This window comes from Protopterus annectens, chromosome 17.part0 (assembly GCF_019279795.1).
Source record: "Protopterus annectens isolate FY-2018-M chromosome 17.part0, PAN1.0, whole genome shotgun sequence".
Classification (NCBI taxonomy): domain Eukaryota; kingdom Metazoa; phylum Chordata; order Ceratodontiformes; family Protopteridae; genus Protopterus; species Protopterus annectens.
This window is the reverse complement of record NC_056751.1, coordinates 792,148,098-792,175,792: the sequence shown is the minus strand read 5'-3', so window position 1 is coordinate 792,175,792 and position 27,695 is coordinate 792,148,098. Positions and strand designations below refer to the sequence as shown.

The window sequence follows — 27,695 nt, the reverse complement described above, 5'->3', positions numbered from 1 at the left end:
AACAAATACATATATACACACATATATTCACACACACACACACACACACACACACATATATATATATATATATATATATATATATATATATATATACATATATATACATATATACACACACATACATACATATATATATATATATATATATATATATATATATATATATATAGATATATATATATATATATATATATATATATATATATCCACGGTGGTGGTACTGCAGTAGCTAGAGCGACTTCTGCGTGGAGACATGCGTGAATGGACAGACTTTCGTTGAAGGTTGTGCTTCAGGGCTGGCAACTCGGCATGTAAAAATCAACTGCCAATCATTAGCGGACCGGAGTTCCGCTGTGGCGACCCCTAACCGGGAAAAGCCAAAAGACACAAGAACATTTATCTCACTCACACACACACAGACACACACACACACATAGATATATATATATATATATATATATATATATATATATATATATATGTAGGACTACGAACTTTTGCAGGCAACCAGCACAGTGCACGGACTAAACCAAATGCACACAGCACAAAGGGTCCAGCAAACACACAAACCCAACTCCAATTCGAAAAAAAGAATTACAAGTCAGGATAATTATTTAATGTGGAGACAGATCAACACAATGATGGTAACCAGTAACTCTACTACAAACCGGTTTCGCCCCCTTGCGTCATCAGTGTAACAGTACACCCATATTCTGAAGTTTCTCTTAAATATTCAAAATATTAAAGCCACATCTGCTTCATTCTAATCTACATTCAAATAAACCATATAAATCCATTAATATAAATATCTTACACTGAGGCATGTAAATAAAGCATGTTGGATAGGGTGGCCTAATGGTTAAGGTGTTTGCCTTACAAACACAAGGTGCAGGGTTTGAATCTCACAAGGGGTAATTGGCTAAGCTTAAAATGGCTCACAAGGGCAGTTAGCCCAGTACTAACCCATGAACCTATAATTCATGATCCATGAACCATAGTATTCATAAAACCATTTTCACCCTATTATATACCAATGCACCAATATACATAAATATTATGGACATATTTACGTATAAATATGCATACAAGTACACACGCAAATATATATATATATATATATATATATCTAGAGAGAGAGATGTGTGGATGTATATGTATATATATATATATATATATATATATATATATATATATATATACACACACAGACATATAAATAAACATACATACTAAAAAAAAATACCCCATATGAAAGATAAGCTTATGTGTTCATTTAAACCCTGCCTATATGTGGCCCCCAGGTTAACAATCCAAAACTTTTCTTTCCTACCCAAAATCCTATGTTTCACCCCATTTGATAAATTACTGGCCCAGTCATCTATACCAACAAATAAAAAAATGTGTAGAGGCATGTTACACCTTGTGCTTAAAATGGGTACTCCTAGATCTTTTGCAATTTGTGTTACTAAGATATACAGTTATTCGATTTTTAAAGGCTCTTGAGGTCTGGCCAATGTAAAAAGCCCCACACTGGCAAATAGCCATATACATGACCCATTCAGTGTGACGTGATCAAGTATGTAATCTCATACACCTTCGAGGTATTTATCGAGGTAAAAGATTTAGATCTAGATACAACCTTGCAGTAAACACAATTACCACAACAGTTGAAGCCTTTCAAAACATTACTTTTACTCATTTCTTCATCCCTGTTCATCTTCTTATACCATGACAGAAATTCTCCCACATTCTTACCTCATCTGTAACTGTATGAGCAATGGTCTCTCAGGAATTGGTCAAAAAATCATTAGATTTTAAAATATGTCAATGTCTATCTATGATTTCCTTAATTTAAAGCCATTTGTACGATATGTAGTAACTAATCTAGTTTGAGGCTGTTGGGGCCATAACTTTGTTTCTGATTCTCCAGTTTTAAACAATACAGGTTCTCTTTTATAGTCTAGTGCTAATGTTTTCACCCTAGGTATTTGACGCTTATCATAACCTCTTTTTATGAACCTATTATCCAGCCTCAATCTTAGAGTTGCTATCATCACTGCAAATGCATCTTAACCTTTGAAACTGGGCCTTGGGTATATTTGTCACCATATGTTTAGGATGGAAACTACCGGTCTGTAAAGGCATTCCCAGTAAAAAGTTTCATGTATAATCCAGTAATCATGGTACCATCTAAAGCTTTAGTAACCTGTACATCAAGGAAATCAGTAGCACATGGTTCAATTGGATCCACACACTAAATCCCAAACTCAGAGTTTAAGTAGCCCACAAATGTTTGCCATTCACTTAAGGTTCCTGACCATATGCCCCAACAGTCATCAAGATAATGCCAGCTCATCACCAATTCTTGCTTAAATATATTACTATCACCATATATTAGGCCATACTCCAAGTAACCCATAAAAAGGTCAACATATATAGTGGCATCCATGGCTGTACCCCTGATATGAAAGTAACATTCTTTCTGAAAATAAAAAAAAATTGTGTTCCAAAACCAGTTTAACTAATGTAACAAGAAACTCACAATGCTCCAGAGTCTCAGTCTTAATCTCAGAAATTCACCTCATCTAAAGGGACCACTCTCCCTTTAGCTTTTTTATGTACAGGAGAAACTAAATCTAAAGCACTACTACTGTAGCACCCTCACAGTTTAAAGAAATCATCTTTTAACCTGGTTTATCATCCAACTAAGGATTGTATAACTGAGGCAATTTATAAAGATTATAACTTCTTTCACACAGCAGCACCACATTTAAAAGGTAACTAAAAACATATAAAAAATGTCTTTAACCATAAGAACAAGGTTTAGAACTGTTAGACGTTCTTATTAAATACAACCAGAATACTACTGACATTCTGCATTCCGAATTAACTGAACTTGACAAAGCATTGCACAATGACCTGCTTTTTGAACATTCCACTTTAGCTTACAAGAACATGCTTCATAAAGTGGATAAACTTACTGGAGGGATGTTAAAATCTGCAAAGAAAAAAAGTTTGACAGGAACATTAAGGCTCAAACAGGGGTAGCCTATCTCAAACCACCTTCTAATTCCACTTTTAATGAACATAATACAGATTCTAACAACAGTACCATAAACCCGAGAGGTGGAGCTGAATCACAACCATCCAATCAGGTCCCTCTAGGGCGGGAACCTCTAAGAAGATCGGACAGGGTTGGAAGGGTGGCCTAATGGTTAAGATGTTTGCCTTACAAACACAAGGTGCAGGGTTTGAGTCTCACAAGGGATAATTGGCTAGGCTTAAAAAGGCTCGCAAGGGCAATTAGCTTAGTACTAATCTATGAACCTATGATACGGAATCAAACAAGGCACATGAACTACAGGCCTCAACAGAATTACAGAGACCAGAAGCACCAACGGAACCCCCCCTTACCAGAATACGAGAAGGCAACAAGCCAGGTGGAATTAGACTGGTTTGGGTCCTTTAAATCTGGCCCGAGTCCTTTAAATCTGGGAAACTACCTTTGTGAATAATATAGAAATATGACGTTTTGTAGTATGACTGGGTTCAATGCGTTAAATTACTCTGGTTTATTTCCTACCATTTTCATGAATACTGAAGGTGATTTTTACAATCTACAATTTTTCTTCACAGGTATTTGACTTTGAAACTGCAAATTTGTTATGTAGGGGCTTTAACTTTGTCCTTACTAGACGTTCGAGTTTGACTGAACTCATTCTTGACCTAAAAACTTTTGTTAGAAAACTAAACCTTAAACTATTGTTCTAATCCGTTTCTAATGCTGAAAGCAGCAATGCATTACGAAAAAGAAGCATTTTTAAACCCCCACCCCCGGTTAATTCATTTATTTTATTTGAAAATATGTGTGAATTTGAGTTTAGGGCTTTACTACAATGCAACTTACATAACATGTCACTTTTAATTTGTCAAACAGTGAAAGCATTCTTTTAAAAAAATTATCTTTAGACAAATCTTTACGAGTTATGAAGCCTGATAAAGGGGGTGGGGTTGTGATAATGACTAAGCCAGACTATAACAACAGAATGAATGTTTTACTTTTGGACTGGGCAATATAGTGAACATTTCCTATTACAGAATGATTTGCAGTCGAAGGATATGAAAGACCACGGTCAAATTGATGCAAATTTCGCAGATTTTCTAACTGTTAAATATCCTAGGGTGCCAAGTATTTTCCGCATTCCAAAAAAACATAAGGACAGAAACGGCCCACCCATGAGACCAATAGTTGGTGCAGCTGGGTCTAAAACCCACTTTTTGAGTAAACATATTGACATTATGCTTAAAAACGTTTTGAAGGGTGAGGAGCATGTTTGTATAGATTCTTGGCATTTGAGTAAACAAAGTTTTGCCATATGATGAGAACATATCTTTTCTTACTATAGATGTAACTAATCTTTTTAATGTTATCTCACTCTGAGGGAATTGAATGGTTTGAGGAATTCCTATATGATAAGTCACCTCTTCAGTAACAACCGTTTCAGTTTTGATAACCCTTATGAAAATTGTTTTAAAATACAATTTTGTGGTTTTTTTGAAGGACAATTTTTTTGTACAAAAAAACAGGGTTGCTATGGGGGCTTCTTGTGCCCCCATTTTTGCAAATATTGTCATGCTTATGTGGGAAAGGAAGTTTTTTTTTAATAATACATTATACTGATGATTTGTTTTTTGTTTGGAACGGGGATGAAAATGATGTACATGACTTTCTTGCATACATCAATGGTACTACAGAATTTTTAAAGTTCACCTATGTGCATAGGTTACATATCATCAGCTATTTAGATGTCCAACTTAGAAAGGATTCTGAGAAATCACAACTTTTAAGTGACCTTTATAGAAAACCCACTTATTGTAACAACCTTCTTCACTATCAGAGTAGTCACCCTGAACACGTTAAGAAGGATGTAGTAAAGGGCCAATACGTGCGAATTTCACGAATGGTCAGTAGAACTGGAAGATTTTCACAAACAGGGTAACTTGATGAAGGATATGTTTATGTCCAGGGGGTATCCCATCGATGTAGTGGACAAAGTTTATAAGGAACTTTGGAACAAGCGAGAGGGTGGAATCTTAAAACGTCTTCTTTGTATAGGTGATGATGAACTGAATTTCCATTCTGATGCTGATTCTACTACACATATTAGTACTGGTGGGGACTACATTTGTTCCTTTATTACCAGATTTTCTGTAGACCACCAAGACATTCATAATATTTTAAAAAAGAAGTGGCGATTTTTCATGGCCAAGAAGGGTTGTTGGATAAGGTGGGACTAGAACCCTGGGTAATTTTTAGAAATGGTGGGGGGGGGGGGGGCGACAATTAAAAATCTTTTGGAAAGAGATCCCAATGGCTCCCCCACAAGGTGTTTTAGAAACCAAGAAATGTGTGTTTTGTGCAGAATGCAATTTTATTTTCAGCACTGATAAAATTAAAATTAACCACACTATTAGACCAAAAGGGAAATTTTCTTGTAGTACGAAGGGTGTGGTTTATGGTGCTTTGTGCACAAAATGCAAGGGTTTCTATACTGGGAAAACCAAAAGGAAATTTAAAGAAAGAATTTATGAACTTATAAGTGATCTTAAAATACGTAATCCCAATAGTGCCTTATTCAAGCACGTAGAAAGATATCCTGACCACGAATTCAGGCTTTTAGTGATAGAAAAGGTGTTACAGGACTCTCGGGGTGGTCCATGGGAGGATAAATTTATAAGCAGACTGACTATCACACTCATACATGTTAACACTCTGGCTGTTCTCTCAAAATGGCACTGCTGCCTGCACATGCATCTGTATTTATATGCTTGAGGGGGAATCTGGGTGCCCTTTGGGGAGGCACAGGTAAGCCAATACAGTCACCACATATGAGCTCATGCAACCAGGAGCCTGGCTGCATATGGAAGTAGTACATGGCTTTGGAAGACTATGTCTGTTATCCTTGTCAGGATATAACCCACACATCTAACGCTACTGCAGCCGTGATTACGAATCAACCCCCCAAGCTCTGCAAGATAAAAACAGAACTGTATTATCTCTTATTTATTTAATTTTACAGCTGTAGGTTATGGACATCTATTCCAGGGAGAACAGGCCAGATAAGTAGACTGGACCACTGAGGACACTCAATAGTCAGCTGGTGGTTGGTGAGACACAGAGAAGGGAGAGACCAGTATATGGTTAACAAAAATGCTGTTCAATCTGCAACACCCACAAAATTCCAAACAAGCACTTCTGCAGTGTAAGGAGGAGAAATTCCCCATCAAAGCAAATATCAATCTTGCACAAACAGCAATCGTGCTGAGCCCACATCTCTAGGCTTTAATCTTTGGTAAAAGATGATTTTGGCCACTTGAGTTTGAGCAGTTAAGCCCTGATCAATTGGTCCTTTATCATATATAAGGAAACCTGCTGAATCCCTTACTCATTACAGCTTGCACTTAAAAAAAAAAAAAAAAAAAAAAAAAAAAAAAAAACTGTAAACACTACAGAGCAATATACAGTAGAGACTTGTTTATGAAAGGGTGCAGGTTCAATAAAAACGTTATACTAAATATCTGAGGATGGTGTGTGACTAACAATGAAGTATTAAACAATTTACGGCCAACACGCAGACAAAACACTACATTTTAGACACACACACACACACACACACCAAATAAAGCCTCAACTGTTTAGCACCATATACAAAAATACTGGGCTATCTGTACATTATAGATACAAGTAAGCAAAAAAGTACCTCCAAAAAATGTACCTGCATTGCTTGTGGCCTGTAAAAGGGAATACGCCCAAAATGTTGGCAAACAGCAAAAAGTGTTCCTGGCATTTTGTGGATGTCTGTGCAAAAAAGGGTGGGGGTGGGGGGGGGGACTGTGGTACTGGTCAAAACGTCTGCAGATTGTAAATACAACCTTCACTACACTTATACTGCTCCCCATTTACAAAGTACACTGAGCTACTTGCAGACATGTTCATTAGTCAAAATCTTTGGGACAACACAGCTCCCCATCACTCTTCAAACACACACAATATTTTGAAAAGAAAACAAATCTTTACTCATGATTGCTTATTGATATTTGTGAACTTATTTATGTCATGATTGTACATGTCTTAACTGTGCGCCAAGCTGCCTGCTGAAGTACCTCAACATAATTCAACTCATCAAATACTATGGTGAGGCGTGAAACTTAGTCCAGTGTCCAAAACCTGTAATGACAACACTGCAATGCAAAGTCTTTAATGAAGAAATGACAGTCCAGTAGTTAAGCACACATAACTGGACAGCAGAGTGCTCCTACACTTGCTGTATTGAAGGTTAGCAGATGATGACCATTTCCCTCTACCAAACACACCAGTACACCCATCCCATAGCTCCACAGTGCAATATTTAGTGCCACAAAGTCCCAAAAATGAAAAGCATGCACAGACAAAAATAAAAAAACATTTGCAGTTATTCTTCATGATTAACATACAGTTGGGCATTGGTAAGATGTAAGTTCACTTCTTCAGTCATGCTTTCATTTTTCTCAGTCACTTGCCAAAGCCAAGTAACCACCACTAGACCTATGGCATAAAGGCTTGCAAATCCTAGAACACAAAACAAGAATTTTACAAATTCCAGACAAAAAGAATGCCAGCAATATTAGGAATACAACATCCGCTTGCGGTAGCCTTTTACACTGAATGCATATATTATCTATTAGCACTCTACAGCTATTAAAATGGCAGACGCACAGACAACAAATGACCAGTGTACTGTGATCTAACAAGGGCTGAAGTGGGCTGTGTCCACTGAAGAGAGACTATAACCCCGAGTATGATACAGCAAACCGTGGTTCAAGAGTTGGCTGGCAGAGGATTAAGTGCCTGATGTCCACCCCTTACTTTAAGTGAAGAGGTAGGAGTTTCTTTTTGTAAAAACATTTTTATGGCAGACTCCAGAAAGCTAGTTCAGGTTGTTAAAATGCCATATTACCATGCATAAAGACAACATTTAAGGGTTCAGATGTACCAAGTGGGTTAGTATGTACAAGCAAGTTATAGCTGATGTACATCAAAGGAATAAAAGCATACATTAAAAATGTTGGCCAGTTGCAGACAGCCACCACCTAGAGCTTAAATCTAGACATCCACTAAGTGAAGAAATCAAAAGCCTAAGTTCCTCTACCGTAAGGTAAGGCAGGAAGAATAAGGTAAATGGTCAACAGGGCACTAAGAGGGCTAGATGATAAAGATGTTGAGGGAAAGGAATCAGAATAATATGCCTTTTGTATACGAGGAATTTTTTTTCTTATTCTTTCTCCCTGTTGTCTGCCAACCATCAGCTTCCCCACTAACCCAGGTGAACAGGAGAGGGTCATCATGGTTTTTGCTTACTCCATCTCCATACTAAATCCATGACAGCTTAGGTGAACAGATCTCCCACAGTGCTACCCCACTGGGTCACAAGTGCTTCAGTACATGCTTATATGTCTGGGTACAGCACACAAATTGCTGCTTGGTAGCTTCTTGTCTTGTGTTCTTCCCCACTGCCTGTGCAGAATATGCCAGTACTGCATGTGAACTAGACTACCTCTCTTCCTTACAAACAAGATGGCATTGACTGCTCACTCCCACCCCACCCTTAGCCATCTCCTCCAGCACCAAGGTTTCCAATTAATCCAAGTTTGCCTGGACTGCAGTCTATGCAATGGATTTTGCTGGATCTGGACAGTGTTCAGTGTGTTATACTACATTTATTTTTTTAAACAATGGTTTGCAGAACGAGTCTCTCTCTCTAAATGTTTAGTCTTTGAAACACCGAAAAACAAGGCAGGAGCAGCAATCTGAACTATTCCCAGCCAGCTTACATGCAACCCATACAGTAAAGCAGGGTGTTTGACATGAAACGGCTTTAGTAACGGACCACCAATAACCAGCATTAAGACTCATTGTTAATATAGGTGTGCGAGCTAATTAATGAAAGGCAGTACTGCAGCAATGATAATGTTAATATCCCAATAACTCAGAAATAATGGGCCAAAGTATTGAAGAAGCCAGCTGGGAAAGGACAGCAATGAGTGACTAACGTTAACTCACCCACCATGAGGGAAGGAGGCAGCAGAAATTCTGCAGAATGAGCAACACCTTGCAGACAAATGGATGCAATATTCAAATACATATGAATCAGCAGGAGTACTTCACTTGCCAAACACTGCATAATGAACCAGCTGGGAGGCAGGTGTGCAAAAGGATGCACTTACCTGGGTGGTTTTATTGTTTTTGTTTTAGGACAGCTACTCAGTCCTCAACTTTGATTCCCTACTACTAAGCTTCATCTGGTGGAAAAGGGTGAATTAATTAAAGGGCAGATGAGGCACTGTCGGCAAGATGGTTAAAAACTGAAATTAACAACCCACGCATAACTGTGCTCAGTACAAGGTAGAAAAGCCTCTGCTGGCTTGAGGTTACAGGGTCCCCTACAAAAATCTATATTAAGTGTTATTCCAGGGCCAGCCCAAAAGATTAGGCTTCAACGGCTTCAATTAGCCCTTTTTTCTTCTTCCCCTCTCCTAACCTACAGAAAAGTACTATGGTTTACTTTACAATTTCAGGCATATCTGTATGAAAAGGTTAACCATACTAAGGTGGATCTCACATAAAATGTACTGAATAACTGTCAAGATCCTAGATTCTGTTTACTATGGACCCAGCACATGGTTTTAATAAAGACCTTCAGTTGCACAGTGTCTATATCCAAATTCTATCGGAGACAGATTGAAATTTGATATACGCTGAATGGAAGTAAAACTGTACAAACGTGAAGTGGGAGGATACAGTCATTTACATATGGCTGATAATTTAAGGATTTTTTTTTTGTACTTTTGTTGACGCTGCTAATAGTTTTAGAATTTCTAGAGGATCAATGATGAGGGTCTGCTTCGACATTGTGCCGAAAACCTGACAACTAACAGACCGCCTGATCTCTCTCTCCCAACAATCAACAAATTGTCACACAATACAGGAAAGTTTCCAGGTTACACTCACTGATGTGAGAAGTGATTAGTAAATACAGTCTCTCAAAAGCTGCATCAGGCCACGGTGGTGCAGCGGTAGCATTGTCGCCTCACAGTAAGAGATTCTCCTGTTCGATTCTTGGCTGGAGCGCCTTCTGTGTGGAGTCTGCATGTCCTCCCCACAGTCACGTGGTGTTCGAAAGACATGCGCGAATGGGCGTGCCTTCGTTGACAGGTTGGGCGTCGGGCTGGCACCTCGGCAACATAAAAATCAACTGCCAATCATTAGCGGACTGGAGTTTCGCTGTGGCGACCCCTAATCGGGAAAAGCCGAAAGGAAAAAAAAACAAACAAAAGCTGCACCAGATTGCAGTAGAGGAATGCTGGTATTTCCTTCACAGGAACTGCAGGTTAACTGTTGGCATATTTAGTAAGGGGAGCTGTGGGGAAAAGCAGGTGGTGAAGGTAGTACAGCCCTCCTGCAAATGCAATGATTAAGTGTTATGTTTAGAACAGTAACTACAGCAGAAAGACAGAAGGGTTGGGCAGCTGAATCTAATCGGAACTCTAAGGATGATTTTACAATAAAACAGAAATACGTCCCTCAATTCAATACTATTCCAAAGAAGCCTGCCTGCTGGTGTATTATCAAATTTAAATATGTATTCTGTCATTGAGCCACCTTCAGCTAGCCAAGCCACTAATGAAGAGTCAAAACAGTAGGGCAGTTGCCAGCAGTTAAGCTGTACCCAAACAGTAGAAAAAAAGAACCAGATTTATCAATGCAGTGTTAATCTTCAGCTAGTGAGGATGGAATAAAAATCAGTAGCCAACAAAGAAGTAATATGAAAGGCAAAATGTCACAGACACAGCCACCATGCAGAATAATGTGCAGGAAGAGGAGGTTTAAGTTAAGGCAAGAACAGCGCAACATATGTAATGATGGAGTGAATAAAAAATGTTAAAAGAATAGTTGTGTAAAATCTTACCATAACGATAGATGTCCTTCCCTTCACTGTTGCAGTATTAATTACATGAGGGAGTTTCCCACTGTAGATGACCTGATGTTGGCCAGTATACAAAAGACATTTTACTACTGTAGGTACGTGGCACATAGTCTGCGATCAAACATCGGCCATAAAAGTGATGTTTGCATGCACCATCCTCAGAAGTGACTGCCCCAGGAAGAATGACAGCCTAAGGAGGTAGGGTAAGAATCATCCAAGAAGAAGCAAGGCTAGGGGGAAGGAGGAAGGGATAGGAATACTGCAACAGTGAAGAGAAAGACATCCATTATTATGGAATGATTTTATGCAACAGTGAAGAGAAAGACATCCATCATTATGGAAAGATTTTATACAACTACTCTATGTCCTTCTGTTCATCTGTTGCAGTACTATTACATGAGGGAGAATACCAAAGCTCATGAAGTAAAGGAGGAAATTGTAGCAGAAGAGCTTTCCAGGGACCCATGCAATATGGTTCTTGGCAATCCCTGTTCTAGATAATAGAGATTCCATCTAATTTGTAGTGCTTGGTGAAGGTATGGACTGAGGTTCATGTTGCTGCTTCAAGAATTGAATTAGTATCCAATCCCTTGAAAAAGGCCCCAGATGAGGCAACAGCCCTGGTGAAGTGAGCTCCAACAGAGGAAGGGAAAGTCTCATCATAGTGAGCATAGCAAAAGGTAATGGACTTGGAAATGCAGGAGGAAACAGTCTGCTTGGACACAGCCCGCACCAGGACCCTGAGGTGGTAAGAAACAAAAAGCTGATCTGACTTTCAAACAACTTTGGTTTTGTCTAAAAAAAAATCTAAGCTCTCTGTGGGCATCTAAAGTATGAAGCACCTTCTCACTACGGTTTGGGGGTGTAGGCAAGGTGATGGACTGATTTAAAGACAGGTCACTGACTAATTTAGGCATAAATGAGGGGTTTGTCTGCAGGGAAACCTTGTAGTTGTGCAAGACTAGAAAGGATGGAGATACCATGAGAGCCTGTAGTTCAGACACTCGTCTGGCTGAAGTTAAGTCAAGGAGTAACACAGTTTTCCAGGAACTGTACTATAGAGAAGCTGAAGAAGCTGGCTTGAAGGGTGAGGGAGTCAGCTTTTCCAAAACAAAGTTAAGGTCTCAGGAAGGTGGAATAGGTTTCCTGGGAGGTCTATTGTGTAGGACACCTTTAAGAAACTGTTTAGCCTCAAATCTGCTAGCTAAGGGGAGAGACAGAGGTAGGCAGAACTGATTTCTTTAAGTTTATGGTGAACCCCAGACTCTATAGAAGATCGATGGTAAGAGCGATTTCTCATTCCAACTCCTCTGGAGGTATCTAGAAGGAGAAGGTCATCCAGATCAGGAAAAATGTGTATTCCCTAAAGTTTGCAGTGAGCAATCACAGGAGCTAGGCATTTGGTGAAGACCCTTGGTGTGGCAGAAAGTCCAAAAGGCATGGAACCGGAAATGCCATGACGACATAGAAAAGCATAAACTTCCTGTAGCTGGGATGGACGGGAATGTGCAGATATGAATCTTTGATATCCACGGTAAATCATGAAGGCTTGAAGCAGAATATGTGAGAACAAAGTCTGCATGCAGAAAGTGGGAACCCTTAGAAAGGTATTGAGATGGGACAGGTCGAGGATGGGTCTCCAGGGACCTTCTTTCCTGGGCACCAGGAACAACCTAGAATAAAATACTCTTCCCATTTTGTTTTTGGGAACACTCAGGGTGGTCCCTTGGTTCATTAATTCTAACAGAACCTCTCGGAAGAAAGGTAGCTGTTGAAGGATGGTAGGTGATCCCATACCATGAAGTACCCTTTCTGAACAATGAAGAGAACCCAGGAGTCATGGGTTATGCTTTCTCAGGCTGGGAGGGACAGGGGAAGGCGCTACAAAAGTGGAATGTGGGTGGGTGGGAGGAAATATAGTCAAAGAGGTGACTGTCTGGAAAGGGCTGCTTTAGTGGCAGAGTTGCTGGAGGGGGCCTAGGCTGTTGTAGTCTCCTGTCACTCTTTGTTCTGGGTTGTGGGTGACATGAATGCCTATGCACAAACAGGGTTTGCAGGGTAATTTCTTTGGAACTTGGGTACTGGAGAGAGAAAAATGTGTTTCAATTCTTGCAATTCCTTACCCTTTTCCTGCAATGATTTGAACAAGTTAGCAACTGCAGGGCCAAGCAAAGCACAGTTGTCCAAAGGAACATCCATAAGTTTGTCTTTAAGTCCTCAGGTAAGGGCTGTAGTCTTAGCCAAAAGAATCTTCATAATACTGATCCAGAGGCAGCTGTTCTGGCAGAAGCTTCTGCAGCATCACAGCTACATTTTATGGAGTGGCGTGCTACTTGAGAAACTGCACCAAGCAATGAAATAGCCCAGGTTTTATTTTCTGAGTCAGGCAAGTCTGCAATTACCTGTGGAAATTGGGACATAAGCTCTAAAGCAAATTTGGTCATGTGTGCTTGGTAGTTTATGGCCCTAAATGCTAGAGTGGCAGAACTGTACACTTTTCTGCCTAATTTATCCATGATCCTGATATTCTTATCTGATGGGAGGAGCATAGTGGAGGGCAGTAATCTTGATGGCTTGTCAGAAGACACAGAAATAAAAGAAGGGTACCTGAAAAGGAACTTGCAGTCTGGCTTCTTGGGGACGAGTGACTGGGAATCTGGTGCCTGTGAAGCTGAGACAAAAGTATCGAGAAAGGCAGGCAAGACAGGAGGAATAGCTAATGGGCTATGTGTCTCCACTTTTAGTAACTCACAGTATCTTTTTTGTACTGCAGATACTTGGGAGCTATCCAATTTAAAATGCTCTCTCATTTTAGCTACAGTTTCTGCAAAGGAAAGCTCTTCCATAGGTAATCTGTTCCACTGGATTCTTCTTCTGGGGAGGCATAATCCATGGGGGAAAAGGATCTGTGAAGAGTAGGCCAGAGATTCTCCCCTGAACATACCCCTTCCTCTGAAGAATCCACTTCCCTAGCCCTTTTAAGTGGAGAGACAGTACTGAGAGAGGGAGCTGTAAAACCTGGAGGTCTAAGGGACATAAGAGCGTTGAAAAGGCCCTCAATGAATTGTTAACAGTTGCTAACAGGTTCTTTTGCTGGGGACAAGTGTGTTTGGTTTTCTGTTTCTTTTGTGCATGCAAGTCTATCATATGTAGGGTAGGAGGCCCTGACAGGCCTACATTGTATCAGATTGGATTCCACCTCTTCCCTAAAAAGGATCTGAGGAATCTCCTTAGGGCCTTCTGTTATCACAAGCCATGGTTCTCCTCAGACATCAGACACAGATGCCTGCTCAGCTTCTGTGGACGTGCTTATGCTCAGATCCAAGGTGGCCTGGATGGCAGACTCAGCCTGTGGATCTGAACTGTGAACCAGATGCGTCACCAGGCTTTCCTCTGGCTCAAAAGAGACATCAGCATCCAGCGGTACAGCAGAAGGTTCAGGCCTTTGCTTCATGGCCTTCTGCTTCAAAATTGGCTCACCCTTGGACCCAGAGGACCCCTCTATAATGCTTCTTGCCCAGCAGCTATAAGCACGGATTCTCTTGGTAGACAGCTGAACAGAATAATCTACTCCTTAAAGTCTTTGGCACAAATGCATGACAAATAGAGCAGTTTTTGTGGTCGTGGTTTAGGCCTAGCCAGAACAAGCAATGGAGATGGCTATCCTTGTGAGTAATTTGTCTTCCACATTGGCAAGTGCCCCTATTGGATGACATGAACCCTAATCAGAGAGAGTAGCAAAATAGTCAAGAATTCCCTAACGGGGCGCTTATTGGAAATCTGAAGAATCACAAATGACTGAGTCAGACCATACATTAGAATCTGGCGTTCTGATATGGTGGAGGAGAAGTTCTGAGGATGGTGCGCGTGTACGGCACTTTTATAAGCTGATGTTCGATCGCAATCTGTGCGCCATATCCCATGCACCGTACAATAGAAAAAGTCTTTTGCATACTGGCCAATGTCAGTTCGCCTACAGAGGAGAACTCCCTCATGTAAATAATACTGCAACAGATGAATAGAAGGACATCATACATATACTGCATGACAAAAAAAATGGAAACTATTATGGCTTGTCTTCTTTTCCATGAATGTTTGTAAACCTATGTTACAATTTAAAATGTGAAGTTTTTAATACAGACAAAAAAACCCTGATCCTTCATAATTAAGGTTCTGCTCTTCTGTCCTTTCACCAATTTAGAAACGTATAGGAAAGGATAATAATGACCTTGGTTTCTGAACTGTAGCTATTTATTAGTAGACACCCAAAACACATATACTTCCTCTCCAACAAATCAATCTTCTCTTCCATTTCACATTCAATATCTTCCAAAATGCCCTTCATTTTATCTCACCCCCACCTCTGTTGATTATATTCCTTTTGCACATCCTAAAACTAATAACCACTGCAACACCATTCCCATTCAATGTACATATTTGTCACAAATGTAATATCTACACAATCTCATTCAAAGGTAGCATGCAACTGATTTCTTTTTTAAAGTAAACTTGTAGCAGTGAAAATCACTCCCATTAAACCAGTTTATCTCTAGCATCCTATTCTCTTACTCCCAGCTGTCAACCTCCTGTGATCCTCCATTCACATCTTGTAGCCTCCCCAGCCCCAACTGCAGCTTAAATGGACGCATACATTAATCATCTTCTTTTGGCTTCTCCCATTAGGGGTTGCCACAGTGGAACATCTGGATTGGCAGTGGAGTTTTATGGTGTTGAGTTGCCAGCCCGGAACCCAACCTTCCACATAAGGCACACACTCATACGTAGGGCCAATTTAGAGTTTCCAATTTACCTGCAGCATGCATTGGGAAGGTGGGAGGAAACCGGAGCACCTGGAAGAAACCCATACGAACACAGGGAGGACATGCAGACTCCGCAAAGAAGGCACCCCAGCCAAGAATCAAACTGGAAAACCTCTTGCTGTGAGGATGCACACATTAACACATTTGTCTAACTTATCTCTAAAACACATCATTCACAACCAAGCTTAGATGAAGGCAGTCCACAGCAAATAGCCCCTGATCCTGTCATACATTTCAGAAAAAAAATAATTTATTTTATTCATTGCATTTCTTTACCAGGAAAGTCCACTAGGCCTAAAAGAGTCCACTTTTGGTGGAGGGCCAGGGAGAAAAGCTCCCACAAGAACATAGATGCAGAAAAAAAAATTAAACATGAATTGGTACAGAAGTAGAAAGTGTTACACATAGTGAATATATACATAAAAGTCAGGAATTTAGTTGGTTTGATTACAGTAACATATACAGAATATATACACAAAAGCAGGAATTTAGTTGGTTCCCAGATTAATTCAGAGTGGTAAAAACAGAGATAAATTAATCAGCATTATTGTATCAGTATTACTCCACTCATAGCACCAATCCCTCAGCCACTCACTGCATTCTGTAACTCTCTTTTTCAGAAAGCAACAAATGACAAAAGGCAACTGTTCTACCTACCTTGATGCAAGGGTCCCCTAATTCAACTGCTCCTTCTTATATCAAGAGTTAGACCATTTATCCCGACTTTCAGAAACACTGCCAGCCGAGCTATCTGGAATTTTGTTAATAATTCTATGTCATTTGTGAATATTGATATGATTTGAATACTGATACAATTTATACAGAACTGTACATTATGTACTGAGCTTCAAAAATGTAACCACAGCATACCCTGCTGGAACATAGAAGATTAACTTGCAAAACTTAAGAATAGTTGAGGTTAAGTTACTTTATAGCTGGGCCATAAACAAGAGATGTTATCTCTCAGTTTCAATGCAGAAGCAGACACGATGTCTAGAGCTAGAAATGTTTCTATTGTCTTGAAAGAAAAATAATTACTAGGTTTAAAATTTAAAGTGTTTTATTGATTTATGACTTCTAGAAGCTATACACTTCTGAGCAAACATCTGAGAGATCTGATAAGTATTTCTCACACAGGGATGTCAAATTCTGTTAAAGTTTCTGTTTAGCCTGGGAGCTGAAGTCAGGTGACAGAGTGATGTCATCCAAGCTGGCCCAGCAGTAATGTTTGATATTAATTTGGAAACTCTCTCAGAGAGAGACTGTGCATTTTGCATTTTGTCTTGGACCTAGCAAGAACATCCACTCATCATCATCAACATCTGCACTTGCCTTGCTAATAGTAAGTAACTAGGGTACAGTAATTACTATATTCCTAACTATATCTAAAAGAAAAGATTACTTTAGATGTTTCTGTATTTATTTGAGACTGTCCTGTAATGTTGTTTAAAATATTTCCTGTGATTTTGAACTGAAGTTACTGTGTTGATCGCCTGAGTATTGTCTTGCTCTTTTACTATTTATTATTAAATATATTTAAACCTACCTTTGCGGATGCTGATATTTGTGAGACATATTTAAGCTCTTAGAGTACTTGCATATGTATTTGGTGACACTGTACACGCCACTCCTAATAGCCTGGTGCTTGGTCAAAACTACCATTTGGCTTAATAGTAACATGTACCCTTTGTTAAGGGCCTTAAGTAGCTGATAGAGAGTTGACTGGTGGCAGCCGGAACTATGTTACAGTCTGGGCAAAAGGGAGCATAGCTAGTAAACCTGTGCCAGCCTTCCCCAGGTGTGTGTCTGTATACAAATCAAATCTCAAAGTGTGTGTGTGCTACTTGGGCAGGGACACAAAGCACTGGTTGGACAGAGAGGGTGCTGGAGGTCTTAGCTTGGCCACTCAGCTGAGATCTGCCAGTGAGGAGTCTTAGTGGGCATCTGGAGAAACAGGGAGAAACCAGACCCAGACTTGACTGTGATTCTCTGTGTGCTCTAAAGGGAAATTGCACTTTACTGTGTGTGTGCTTGTCATCCTCCCAGTGTGTACGTCTTCTAGCTGTTGCCAGTGGTTAGGATTGAAGCTCCTTGATTACTGGGCCAGTGCTGGGGCATCACACCCACAAGCATCATATAATGATTTGCATTTTTTGAAGCTTTCAAAAGGGTTTACATTTTTTGACTACCATGAAATCTCCCATATAACTATATTAGCTGCTTCATCATAAATTCCCTTGTCTATGCCCTTTTACCTTTACCCTTCTCAAACTATCATGTTATTATTTATGAATTCTTTCATGCCCTTACCATAAGAGGTTTAGAATGCCAGTGCTTGGACTAGACACCAATGCAAGGTAAATGGGTGAAGTGGAAAGTTAGTCATTCTTCACAGGTTCATAGGTTCATAGGTTGGTACTAGGCTATCAGCCCTAGGGCCTATACAAGCCTAGCCATAACAATTCCCTGGCTATTTCTTCCCACATTATTTACTTTCCTGGACCCCTGTCTAGCAGGGCGACTGACGTGATCCCTGGGGTGAATTTCCTTTCTCCCATCCAATCGTCAAGGTTCCTCTTGAAGAGGTCCAAAGAGGCACTCTGCTTGACATGTATGGGCAATCTATTCCAGAGTCTGGGGAGTCTCTGGGTCAGGAACCTATCCCTCCAGCATGTTTTGTTTATTGTGATGACAAGATTTAGATCCCTGGAGCGTGTAGCTCTGAGGGATTGGGATTTCTTTAAGTGTAGCATGTCCAACAGCTCTGGGTTTGACATGGCCTTGTATGTTAAGCAGAGATCACCTCTGAGTAGACGATATGCGACAGAGTATAGCTGGAGTTTTTAAGGCGGTCAGCGAGGGGCATCTGCTTTAGGCCTGTGATTCTTTTAGTGAGATATTTCTGAGGCCTTTCCAGTTGTTGCAGATGTCTTGAGAGGTACATACCAAATGGGGCGTTGTATTCTATAATGGGTCTAATGAGGGATGAGTACAGTGGGACAATGACCTCCTTTTTCTGGATGAAAAGCCCTTCGTGATGAGGTGTGCCACATAGAAGGATTTCCTGACTGTTGTGGCGATGTGGTTATCGAAGGTGAGACCACTATCCACCTGTGTCCCTAAGTCTCTTATCACACTTTCTGTGTTTAGTGTACTGCCACCTATATGGTAATTCATGGATACATGTTTTTCCAAAGGGGATAACAATACATTTCTTGGCATTGAGCTTGAGCCCATGGCTCTGGCACCAAGCATCTGTTTCTGTAAGGCCCTTTTGTAGAGTATCCACATTATTTGGGGATTCAATAATGGCTCCCAGTTTGCAGTCATCTGCAAACTTTGTTAGCCAGAGTCCCTTAGTGTTGACCTGTACTTCAGAGAAGTAGATGCCAAACAAGAGCGGCCCCAGGACTGAACCCTGAGGTACTCCACTTGTCACTTGTCTGGAGCTGGATTTGGAGTCGGCTACTTTTACAGTGTGGGTTCTATCAGTAAGCCATTTAGCAACCCATTGGGTGACATAGGGATTAATACCCAACTTAGTAAGTTTATCTATGATTCCAGAGTGGGGGGTGGAGTCAAAGGCCTTGGCAAGGTCTAGATAGGCTGTGTGGACAACTTTACCCTTGTCCATGGCTCTGGAGACTGATTCAAACAAGTCAATCAGGTTCAGGAGACAAGATCGGCCCTTCACAAACCCAAACTGGGTGGGGTCCAGTGTTTGAAGGTTGCCAATGTCTTTGTTTATAAGTTCCATGATAATACGCTCCATGGCCTTGCAGATAAGGCTTGTCAGACTGATGGGATGGTAGTTTCCGGGATCCAAGGTGGATCCCCCCTTGTGGATTCGGATAACTGTAGCTCTGCGCCACTCAGTGGGCACGAAACCTGAGGTGAGGCTATGATTAAACATGACACTTAGGTGAGGTGCCAGTTCATATTGTAGTTCATGTAGTACACAGCCCGGGATGTCATCTGGTCCCATGGATGCTGTATTCTTGGCTTTAGAGAGTGCGTTTTGTACCTGTGTGGCCGTTATTACTGGAATTTGGCAATCTTCCGGTATTGAGATGGGCCATTTAGGGGTGAGAGGGGGTGAAGTTGGCACTGAATCGATCTGCCAGGATATTGGCAATATCCTTTGGATCAGTATATTTATTGCCATTCTGTTTTAGCTCAGAGCAGATCTGAGCATTGCCATTTAGATTCTTGACATAGTTATAGAATGCTTTGTGGTTGTCTTTGGAATCTTTGGCAATTTTATTTTCATAACTAGCTTTGGAGGATTTTATGAGGCATCTCAGTTTCTTACTGAGGCTAGTAAGGAGTTTTTGCATCCTGGGATTTTCCTCTTTTCTGCAAAAGTTTCTTCCTTTTGTTGTAAAGTTTGTTTATGGCAGGGGACTACCAGATTGGCTTCCTTTTTTTGGATGAGAGCATTTTGGTTCTATTTGGGATGGCACAATTCATGCATGAGTGGATGTGCTCGTACAGTGCCTTAGTGTAGGATTCAGCAGTTGAACTTTCAGTTCCCGTCTGCATGGGTGTCATGAAGTTTGTCACTTCTGACTTGAGTAGCATGAAGTTGGCTTTGGAGAAGTTTTTTATGGGGGTTTCTTTACTGGGGGGTGGGGGGGGGATGTGGATGTTAAGGGTGATTAGCTTATGGTCAGACCTGACTAACGAGGGGGTGACCATAGGTATGGAGCATTGATTTGCCATGTTGGTAATGACCAGGTCTAGGATATTGGAGCCCTGGTGGGACTATGGATTAGTTGATCCAGGGCGTTGGAATTTATGAATTCCAAGAACCGCTGCAAAGGTGTTGGGACATGAGTAGTTTTCCCAGTTAATGGCAGGGTAGTTAAAATCACCCAGTATTAGGGTGTTTGGTTCTATCTTAATATTTTCCAGTATGTTTAAAACGGTGTAGTGAGAATCTTGGGGTATGGTGGGGGATCTGTAGCAAGCTACAATTTGGATTGCAGTCTTACCTAGTGTTAGTTGCACTTGGAGAATTTCAGACACATTGTGTTGGCCAACTAGCCTGGTGGTGTGAATATCCTTGGTGAATACTGACACTCCTCCACCTTTAGTGTTTCGGTCCTGGTTTGGTGGCCGAAAAGTGTGGTAAGAGTTGTAGCCTGGTATTGCAGGGGTGCTCTCTGGAGCCTTGAACCAGGTCTCAGTTACTGCACAGACATCGATGTTCTCCATTTTTAGGAGTGCCTCGAGAGAGTGCATTTTGAGGTTTAGACTTCTAGCATTGAGAACCATTACCTTCAGACTTTGCATGCTTGTACCTGTTACGGTGGTGGTTTTGTCCTTTGAAGTTTGCCTAAAAAAGGCACTATAGGGGTGGCAGTTGAAAGGACTTGCTCAGATCTTTTTCCGATTTAGTAGAAAAGTACAGTTTTGTACCTACCATAAATGTAGATGTCCGATAGGTATGCATCTGCAGTCCTTACATATGGGTTGTCCTGCCTCAGGCAGCCCTTCAGTCGGCCGGATTCCAAAGTCTGGGTCCGGCGTTGGCTGATGTCACCCTTTTCCCGACGTCACAGCGCTCGGGGTATAAAAGCGTCAGCCGACACCATGTTCCTCAGTTTTTCTTGCCCCAGATGCCAGATGCCCTCTAAAGAAGGCTAACTTTTGGAGAAATGATTAAATTCCAATCATGCAAACCAATAAACAAATATACCATAAAAGATGACCCCAGCTAGCTAAAAGGAGGGGTAGGTACCCAAAGAATACCACAGAGGGGTAGGAGGGAGGGAAAACCTGACTGCAGATGCATACCTATCGGACATCTACATTTATGGTAGGTACAAAACTGTACTATGTCCTTCAAGGATGCATCTGCAGTCCTTACATATGGGTAGAATACCATAGCCAAGCTGGGGGTGGTAGGACCTAAGAAAAGGATGGTGTAGCTAGGACCTAAGAAAAGGATGGTGTAGCTAACATGCCCTGCAGGACTGCAGTAGCAAAGCCTGCTCTGGATCTGGAATATAAAGGCAGGTTGTAATGCTTGGAAAATGTATGCACAGAGCTCCATGTAGCAGCTTCTAAAATGTCCTTTGTAGCCACCCCTCTTAAGAAGGCTGTGGAGGTGGCTGTTGCTCTGGTGGAATGAGGTCTGATGGTAGCTGGCACAGCTTTTCCATGAAAAGAGTAACAGAATCGAATGCAATTTCCTATCCATTTTGAAACTGTTTGTTTGGAAATTGCTCTTCCTTGTACACCAGCAGCGTAAGCTACAAACAGTTGGTCCGTTTTTCTGTAAGCCTTAGTTCTGTCCAAGTAGTAGCGCAACTGTCTGTGAATGTCGAGGGTATGCAGAAGTTTCTCTCCTTTATTTTGTGGATTTGGAAAGAAAGTAGGCAGGTGGATAGCTTGGTTCAGTGAGACCCTGGATACCACCTTTGGCATGAATGAGGGATTGGTTCTCAAAGAGACTCTGTCCTTATGGAAAATGAGGAATGGTTGTACTGCCATAAGGGCCTGCAACTCAGATACTCTTCTTGCTGAGGTTATGGCCAGAAGGAAGGCAGTCTTCCAAGACAGGAATTGTAGCTCTGCAGATGCTGCTGGTTCAAATGGTGGTAGCATTAATTTTTCCAACATGAAGTTAAGGTCCCATGTAGGCACTGGTGGTGTCCTTGGAAGGTTGATGTTTTTTATCCCTCTTAGAAACTGCCTTAGCAGAGGATGAGAAAATACAGGTGGATCAGTGTTGTACTCTGCTGAAATAGCTGAAGCATGGATTTTTATGGATGAGTAAGAAAGGCCATTATGGAGCATTTCAGCCAAGTATTCAAGGATATGTGGGATGCTCATCACTGTCGGATCCTGACCCTGTGCGGTGCTCCAGGTTCGAAATCATTTCCATTTTGCTGAATATGCCTTTCTTGTGGAAGGCCGCCGAGCTTCCATGATGATATCCTTTACCCTCTTGGATAGTTTATCCTGGGGAGGAGTCAAGGTATTTTCCAGGCTGTCAGTTGCAAGGTTTTCAGGCTGGAGTGCACAGTTTTGTAGTTGTGCTGTGTCAGAAGAAGTGGCCATTGTGGTAGGGGCCACGGGTTCGTGCGTGCCAAGCTTTTTAACAGTGGGTACCAGTGTTGTTTTGGCCAGTCTGGAGCTATCAGAATAACTTTTGGTTGTTCTGTCCTGATCTTCAGTAAGACCTTGTTCATTAATGGAAGAGGTGGGAATGCATATACTGTTAGAGCAGTCCAGCTGAAGGATAGGGCATCTACCTTCCATGGTTGGGGATGGTATGTCCTTGTGCAGAATTTCTTCAGGTGATGGTTGTGGGGGGAGGCAAAAAGATCTATGTCCGGCCTTCCCCAAGATTGTGTTATCTGAAGAAAAATGTCTGGATGCAACATCCATTCGTGTGGATCCATGGTGTTTCTGCTTAGGCTGTCCGCCAGTACATTTTCCTTTCCTGGTACAAACTGGGAATGCAGTTGTATATTGCGTTTTAGGGAAAGTTCCCAAAGATTCATTGCCAGCCTGCAAAGAGGGTAGGAATGGGTACCTCCTTGCTTGTTTATGTACCACATAACTGTGGTATTGTCTGTCTTTATCAGCAGGTGCCCTTGATGCAGGAAATGTTTGAAGGCCTCGATTGAATGTATCACTGCCAGCATTTCCTTTTGGTTGATGTGCAGGCACAATTCCTTTTGAGTCCACTGCCCCTGAATACATCTGCCCTTCATGTGCGCTCCCCATCCATGGTCTGAGGCGTCCGTTGTGATGGTTTGGCTGATATGAGGCTTGCTGAAAGGTAGGCCCATGTTTGACTGACTTGCTTGTGCCCACCACAGAAATTCCTTTTGAAGGCATGGAATCAGGGGGATCAAGGCTTCTAGGCTGTGACTGTGTTGAGACCCATAGACTCCTTAGGTACCATTGCAGTTTCCTCATATGCAGTCTTGCCTGTGAAATCAGCAGAATGCAAGATGCCATGAAACCCAGGGCCTGCAGGATTTTCCTTGCAGTCAGCTGGGTTTGTGTTGTCAGATTTTTGAAATAATCCGGTAGTTGTTGTTTTTCTTCTGTGAGAAAAGCCATTTGGGTGTTTGTATCCAGCTTTGCACCCAGAAAAATTATTCTTTGGGATGGAACAAGTCTTGATTTCTGATATTTGACTGTGCATCCCAAGGCCTGTAGTAGGCGGATGGCATAGCTCAAGTGTTTTAACAATGTTTGTTTGCTGTCCACTTGTATAAGGCAGTCGTCCAGGTATGGGGAAATTTTAATCCCCTGAAGTCTGCAATGTGCAATTACTGATGCCAGGCATTTCGTGAATACTCTGGGCTCAGTAGATAAGCCAAAGGGCAATGCTGAGAATTGATAATTCTCTGAACGTGCAAGAAATCTGAGGTGTCTTCTGCAACTTTGTCTGATAGGGACATGCAGGTATGCCTCCTTGAGGTCTAGAGTTACCAGCCAGGACAACCTTGCCCAGCATGGGAAGGAGCTGCTGTAAGGTCAGCATTTTGAATTTTGGCACGATGAGATAAGTATTCAGTGCGGACAAGTCTAGAATAGGCCTCCATTGCTTTTCTTTTCTTGGAACAAGGAATAGTCTGGAATAAAATCCTTGGCCTTGCTCTGTGAAAGGAACCTTTTCTATTGCCTTCATTTGTAGTAGTTTGGAAATCTGCTTGAAAGCCTCTGCCCTTTGATTTGGTGGCAGGTTTGGCGTGCCTTGTCTTCTTGGTAATGTATGAAAATGGAATCTGTATCCTTTGTCTATTATTTGCAGTATCCATTTGTCCTTTGTAATACTGTGCCAATTTTCTGAGAATAAAGATAGCTTTCCGCCCAAAGGTGCTTCCAATTGAGCCCTGGTTGGCGGAGTCAAAGCAAAGTCATTGAGTTTGTCTTTGTGCAGTAGATGTAGGTCCTGCACTACCTCTCTGGGAAGGAGGCTGCCATTGACGTCCTCTGTAGGAGCCTCGAGCTTGCCCTCTACCTCTGCCACGTCTGTTTTTCCCTCTTTGAAATCTGTCTGTGACCAGAAAAGACCAATTCTTAAAAGGCCAATTTCTGCTGAATCTAGGTGGTTGGACCTGGAGAAAATCTTTGACTGTTTGAACTGATTTAGCCTTTTCTTCAAATTTCTTTAAGACCTCTTGAGCCGTGGAACCAAATAACGTTTGTTTTTCCAGTGGTGCATCCAGAAGCTTTGCTTTAACATGATCAGGCAGTGTTTGTTCCTTCAGCCAAGCATGTCTACGTATAACTGCACCTGTCACTGCTGACCTACATGAAGCTTCCAATGCATCATAACCACACTGTAAGAAATGGTTGCTAACCTGTTGAGAGTTATGCACCAGATCCTGAAGGGCCTTGCGGTCAAGGGGTTCAGGAGAGGATAGTTTTTTATGCAATTCATCTAACAGATACTCTTGATACTGTATCATATGGAATTGACAATTTAATGCTCTCATAGAAAGAGTGGAAGAAGTATACACTTTTTTACCCCATCTCTCTAAAGCCCTGGATTCCCTTTCAGAAGGAAGTGGGTTCTTGACAGTGGTAGTTTTAACCCCTTTAGGGTCCTGGGAAATGGTTTCTGGGTCAGCAGAGTGGCCCTTGTAAAGGTATAGATGTGAGTCCGGGACCCTGTAGTACCTGTCAGGTTTGAGAGGGGCCGGAGGAAGGGAGTCAGGGGAAGTACTAGACTCAGAGTACACATCCTCTATAACATTCAAAACAGGTCTATGCTGAGGTAAATGTAAAAAGGTCCTTAACCTCTTTCTGGAGTCAGAGAATTCCTGGCCTTGCCATTTGAAATGCTCTCTCATGGTGTGAAGGGTCTCCCCAAAGGACAACTCTTCGGGTGGGGAGGCCGAGGGAATAGATTCCTCTGCATCAGAATCCTCGTAGGCCGGAAGGGCCTCCTCCTGGTAGTCCGAAAGGACAGATTCATCTGAGGCCTCATCAGAAGACTGGGGATCTGTCTGCTCTACCCTGGGCCTTTTGCCTGGAGGAGGCTGACAGCCCCTGTCTGGATGTGGCTGAGAGCCCCTGATTAAGGAAATAAGGTCCTCAGCCAAGGCTAAGATTTGTGAACTTGTAGTGGATCCCTGAGGAATAGCCTTGGGAGGGAGAGATTTTGGCTGTTTAGCAGCTTTAGCCCGTGTAAAGGCCTTAATGGACATGGATACAGGAGGCCTGGCTGCCCCACGTGCTGGGGTAGATTTATCCACAGAAATGGTGTCGGAAATTTCCTGAGCACCGGTTTCAGACAGAAATTCTATGACCGACTCAGGGATGGCCTCCGGTACCGAAGTTACCGGTTGTGCGGTGTCGTCGGTCTGAAGCGGTAGAGATTCGGCTTCAGAAGAGACCGAGACACTCGCGGTAGGCCTAGGCGTGGAGTCGGCCGGAACCGCGGACCGCGTGTGTCGGTCCTTATCCTTTCGTTTTTTGGGTAAATGTGCTGTCGGAAGCTCCGACGGCATGATATAACAAAAATTGTCCCCAAAAAATTCCTCTGCAAACTCTGCCCGACGCCTAAGAGTGCGTTTATTGAAGGAAGCACAGGCTGAACAGGCCGAGACGTCGTGGTCTGGGCCTAGGCAGGGTAAGCAGTAAGAGTGGAAATCCTTATGAGGTATTTGTTTCCCACAAGATAAACAATTATTAACTTTAAGCGTTTGATCTGACATCGGCTGAGGCAAGAAAGAGTCCCCAACGGGGTACTTAGCTTTTTTGAAGTCTTCGGTAGCTGAGATCACAGGAGCTGGCCGACAGGCACTTGCGAACTGCTTCTGCTTTGGGCACCTCGCGGCAAGAAAGACTGAGGAACATGGCGTCGGCTGACGCTTTTATACCCCGAGCGCTGTGACGTCGGGAAAAGGGCGACATCAGCCGACGCCGGACCCAGACTTTGGAATCCGGCCGACCAAAGGGCTGCCTGAGGCAGGACAACCCATATGTAAGGACTGCAGATGCATCCTTGAAGGACATCAGGATATGGAAGGGACTGGAAGAATCCTCTTTTGTGAATAACTCCCATATGTTGTGACTTCAACAATGGGGGAGGGGTACTCTTGCTCTGAGAAAGGCTATAAAGTGAAGTACAGGGCCACAAACCTATATGGTTATAAGATGAAATGCAGGCAGCACTGGAACCAATATGAGGAAAGTCTAGGTCAAACAAACAGGTGCTTGAAAAGACTATGCAGAACTCAGATCAAGGCAACCATGTCCAGTAGCCAATAGTGTTCTCATACACACATTCACAGGATCCAAGCCTCCAAAAATATATGTATTAAGGACTTATTGGCAGTGCAGTTATAACTATGGGATTCATTAAAGGGACTGGCTTTAGTATATTTTTGACAAAAAAAGAGACCACCTCCAACTCTGGAGTGTTGCTTAGGAAGAAAGTCTCGTGGGAAGAAATCACCCAAGGCCCAAATTGACAATAAATACTCACAGGCAAATCTAGTCCCTGGTTTTACAGCATCTGTGGGCAAGCCTGTGCTAGTAGAGGAACAACACGTACTACCTGCTCAAAGAATAATGGCTAAATACATTCCCAAATAACCTTTTTATCAGTCACCCAACCTTCTATTAGACAACTCTTATGAAAAACATTCTGCTCAGAGAAATTGAGGTGGCAAAAAAGCAAAAGACAATGGAGTTAAGTGCAAGGTGATACCATGCTAGTCCATTATCTATTGACGGCATTGGGCAACACCTCCATACAATGATAACCCTTCAAACATTACATACATGGAATGGGGATGAACAGTCTTGAGACCTTCAACAAAAGTAAAGTAACAGCTATAAAACAAAGCATCACTCTGCAGCAGTCACT

At 41.9% G+C, this 27,695-nt stretch overlaps 1 protein-coding gene across 1 annotated transcript in view; it reads right to left on the bottom strand.

Annotated features, from left to right (window-relative positions):
• Positions 1-7,497: 7,497 nt before the first annotated feature.
• The window catches only part of LOC122791641 (palmitoyltransferase ZDHHC3-like), a gene marked incomplete at its 3' end in the record, with an annotated part of 381,752 nt that continues 361,554 nt past the window's right edge, over positions 7,498-27,695 (bottom strand). The window contains 1 exon segment of the mRNA XM_044059457.1: positions 7,498-7,612. Coding sequence (XP_043915392.1) covers positions 7,498-7,612 — 115 coding nt within the window.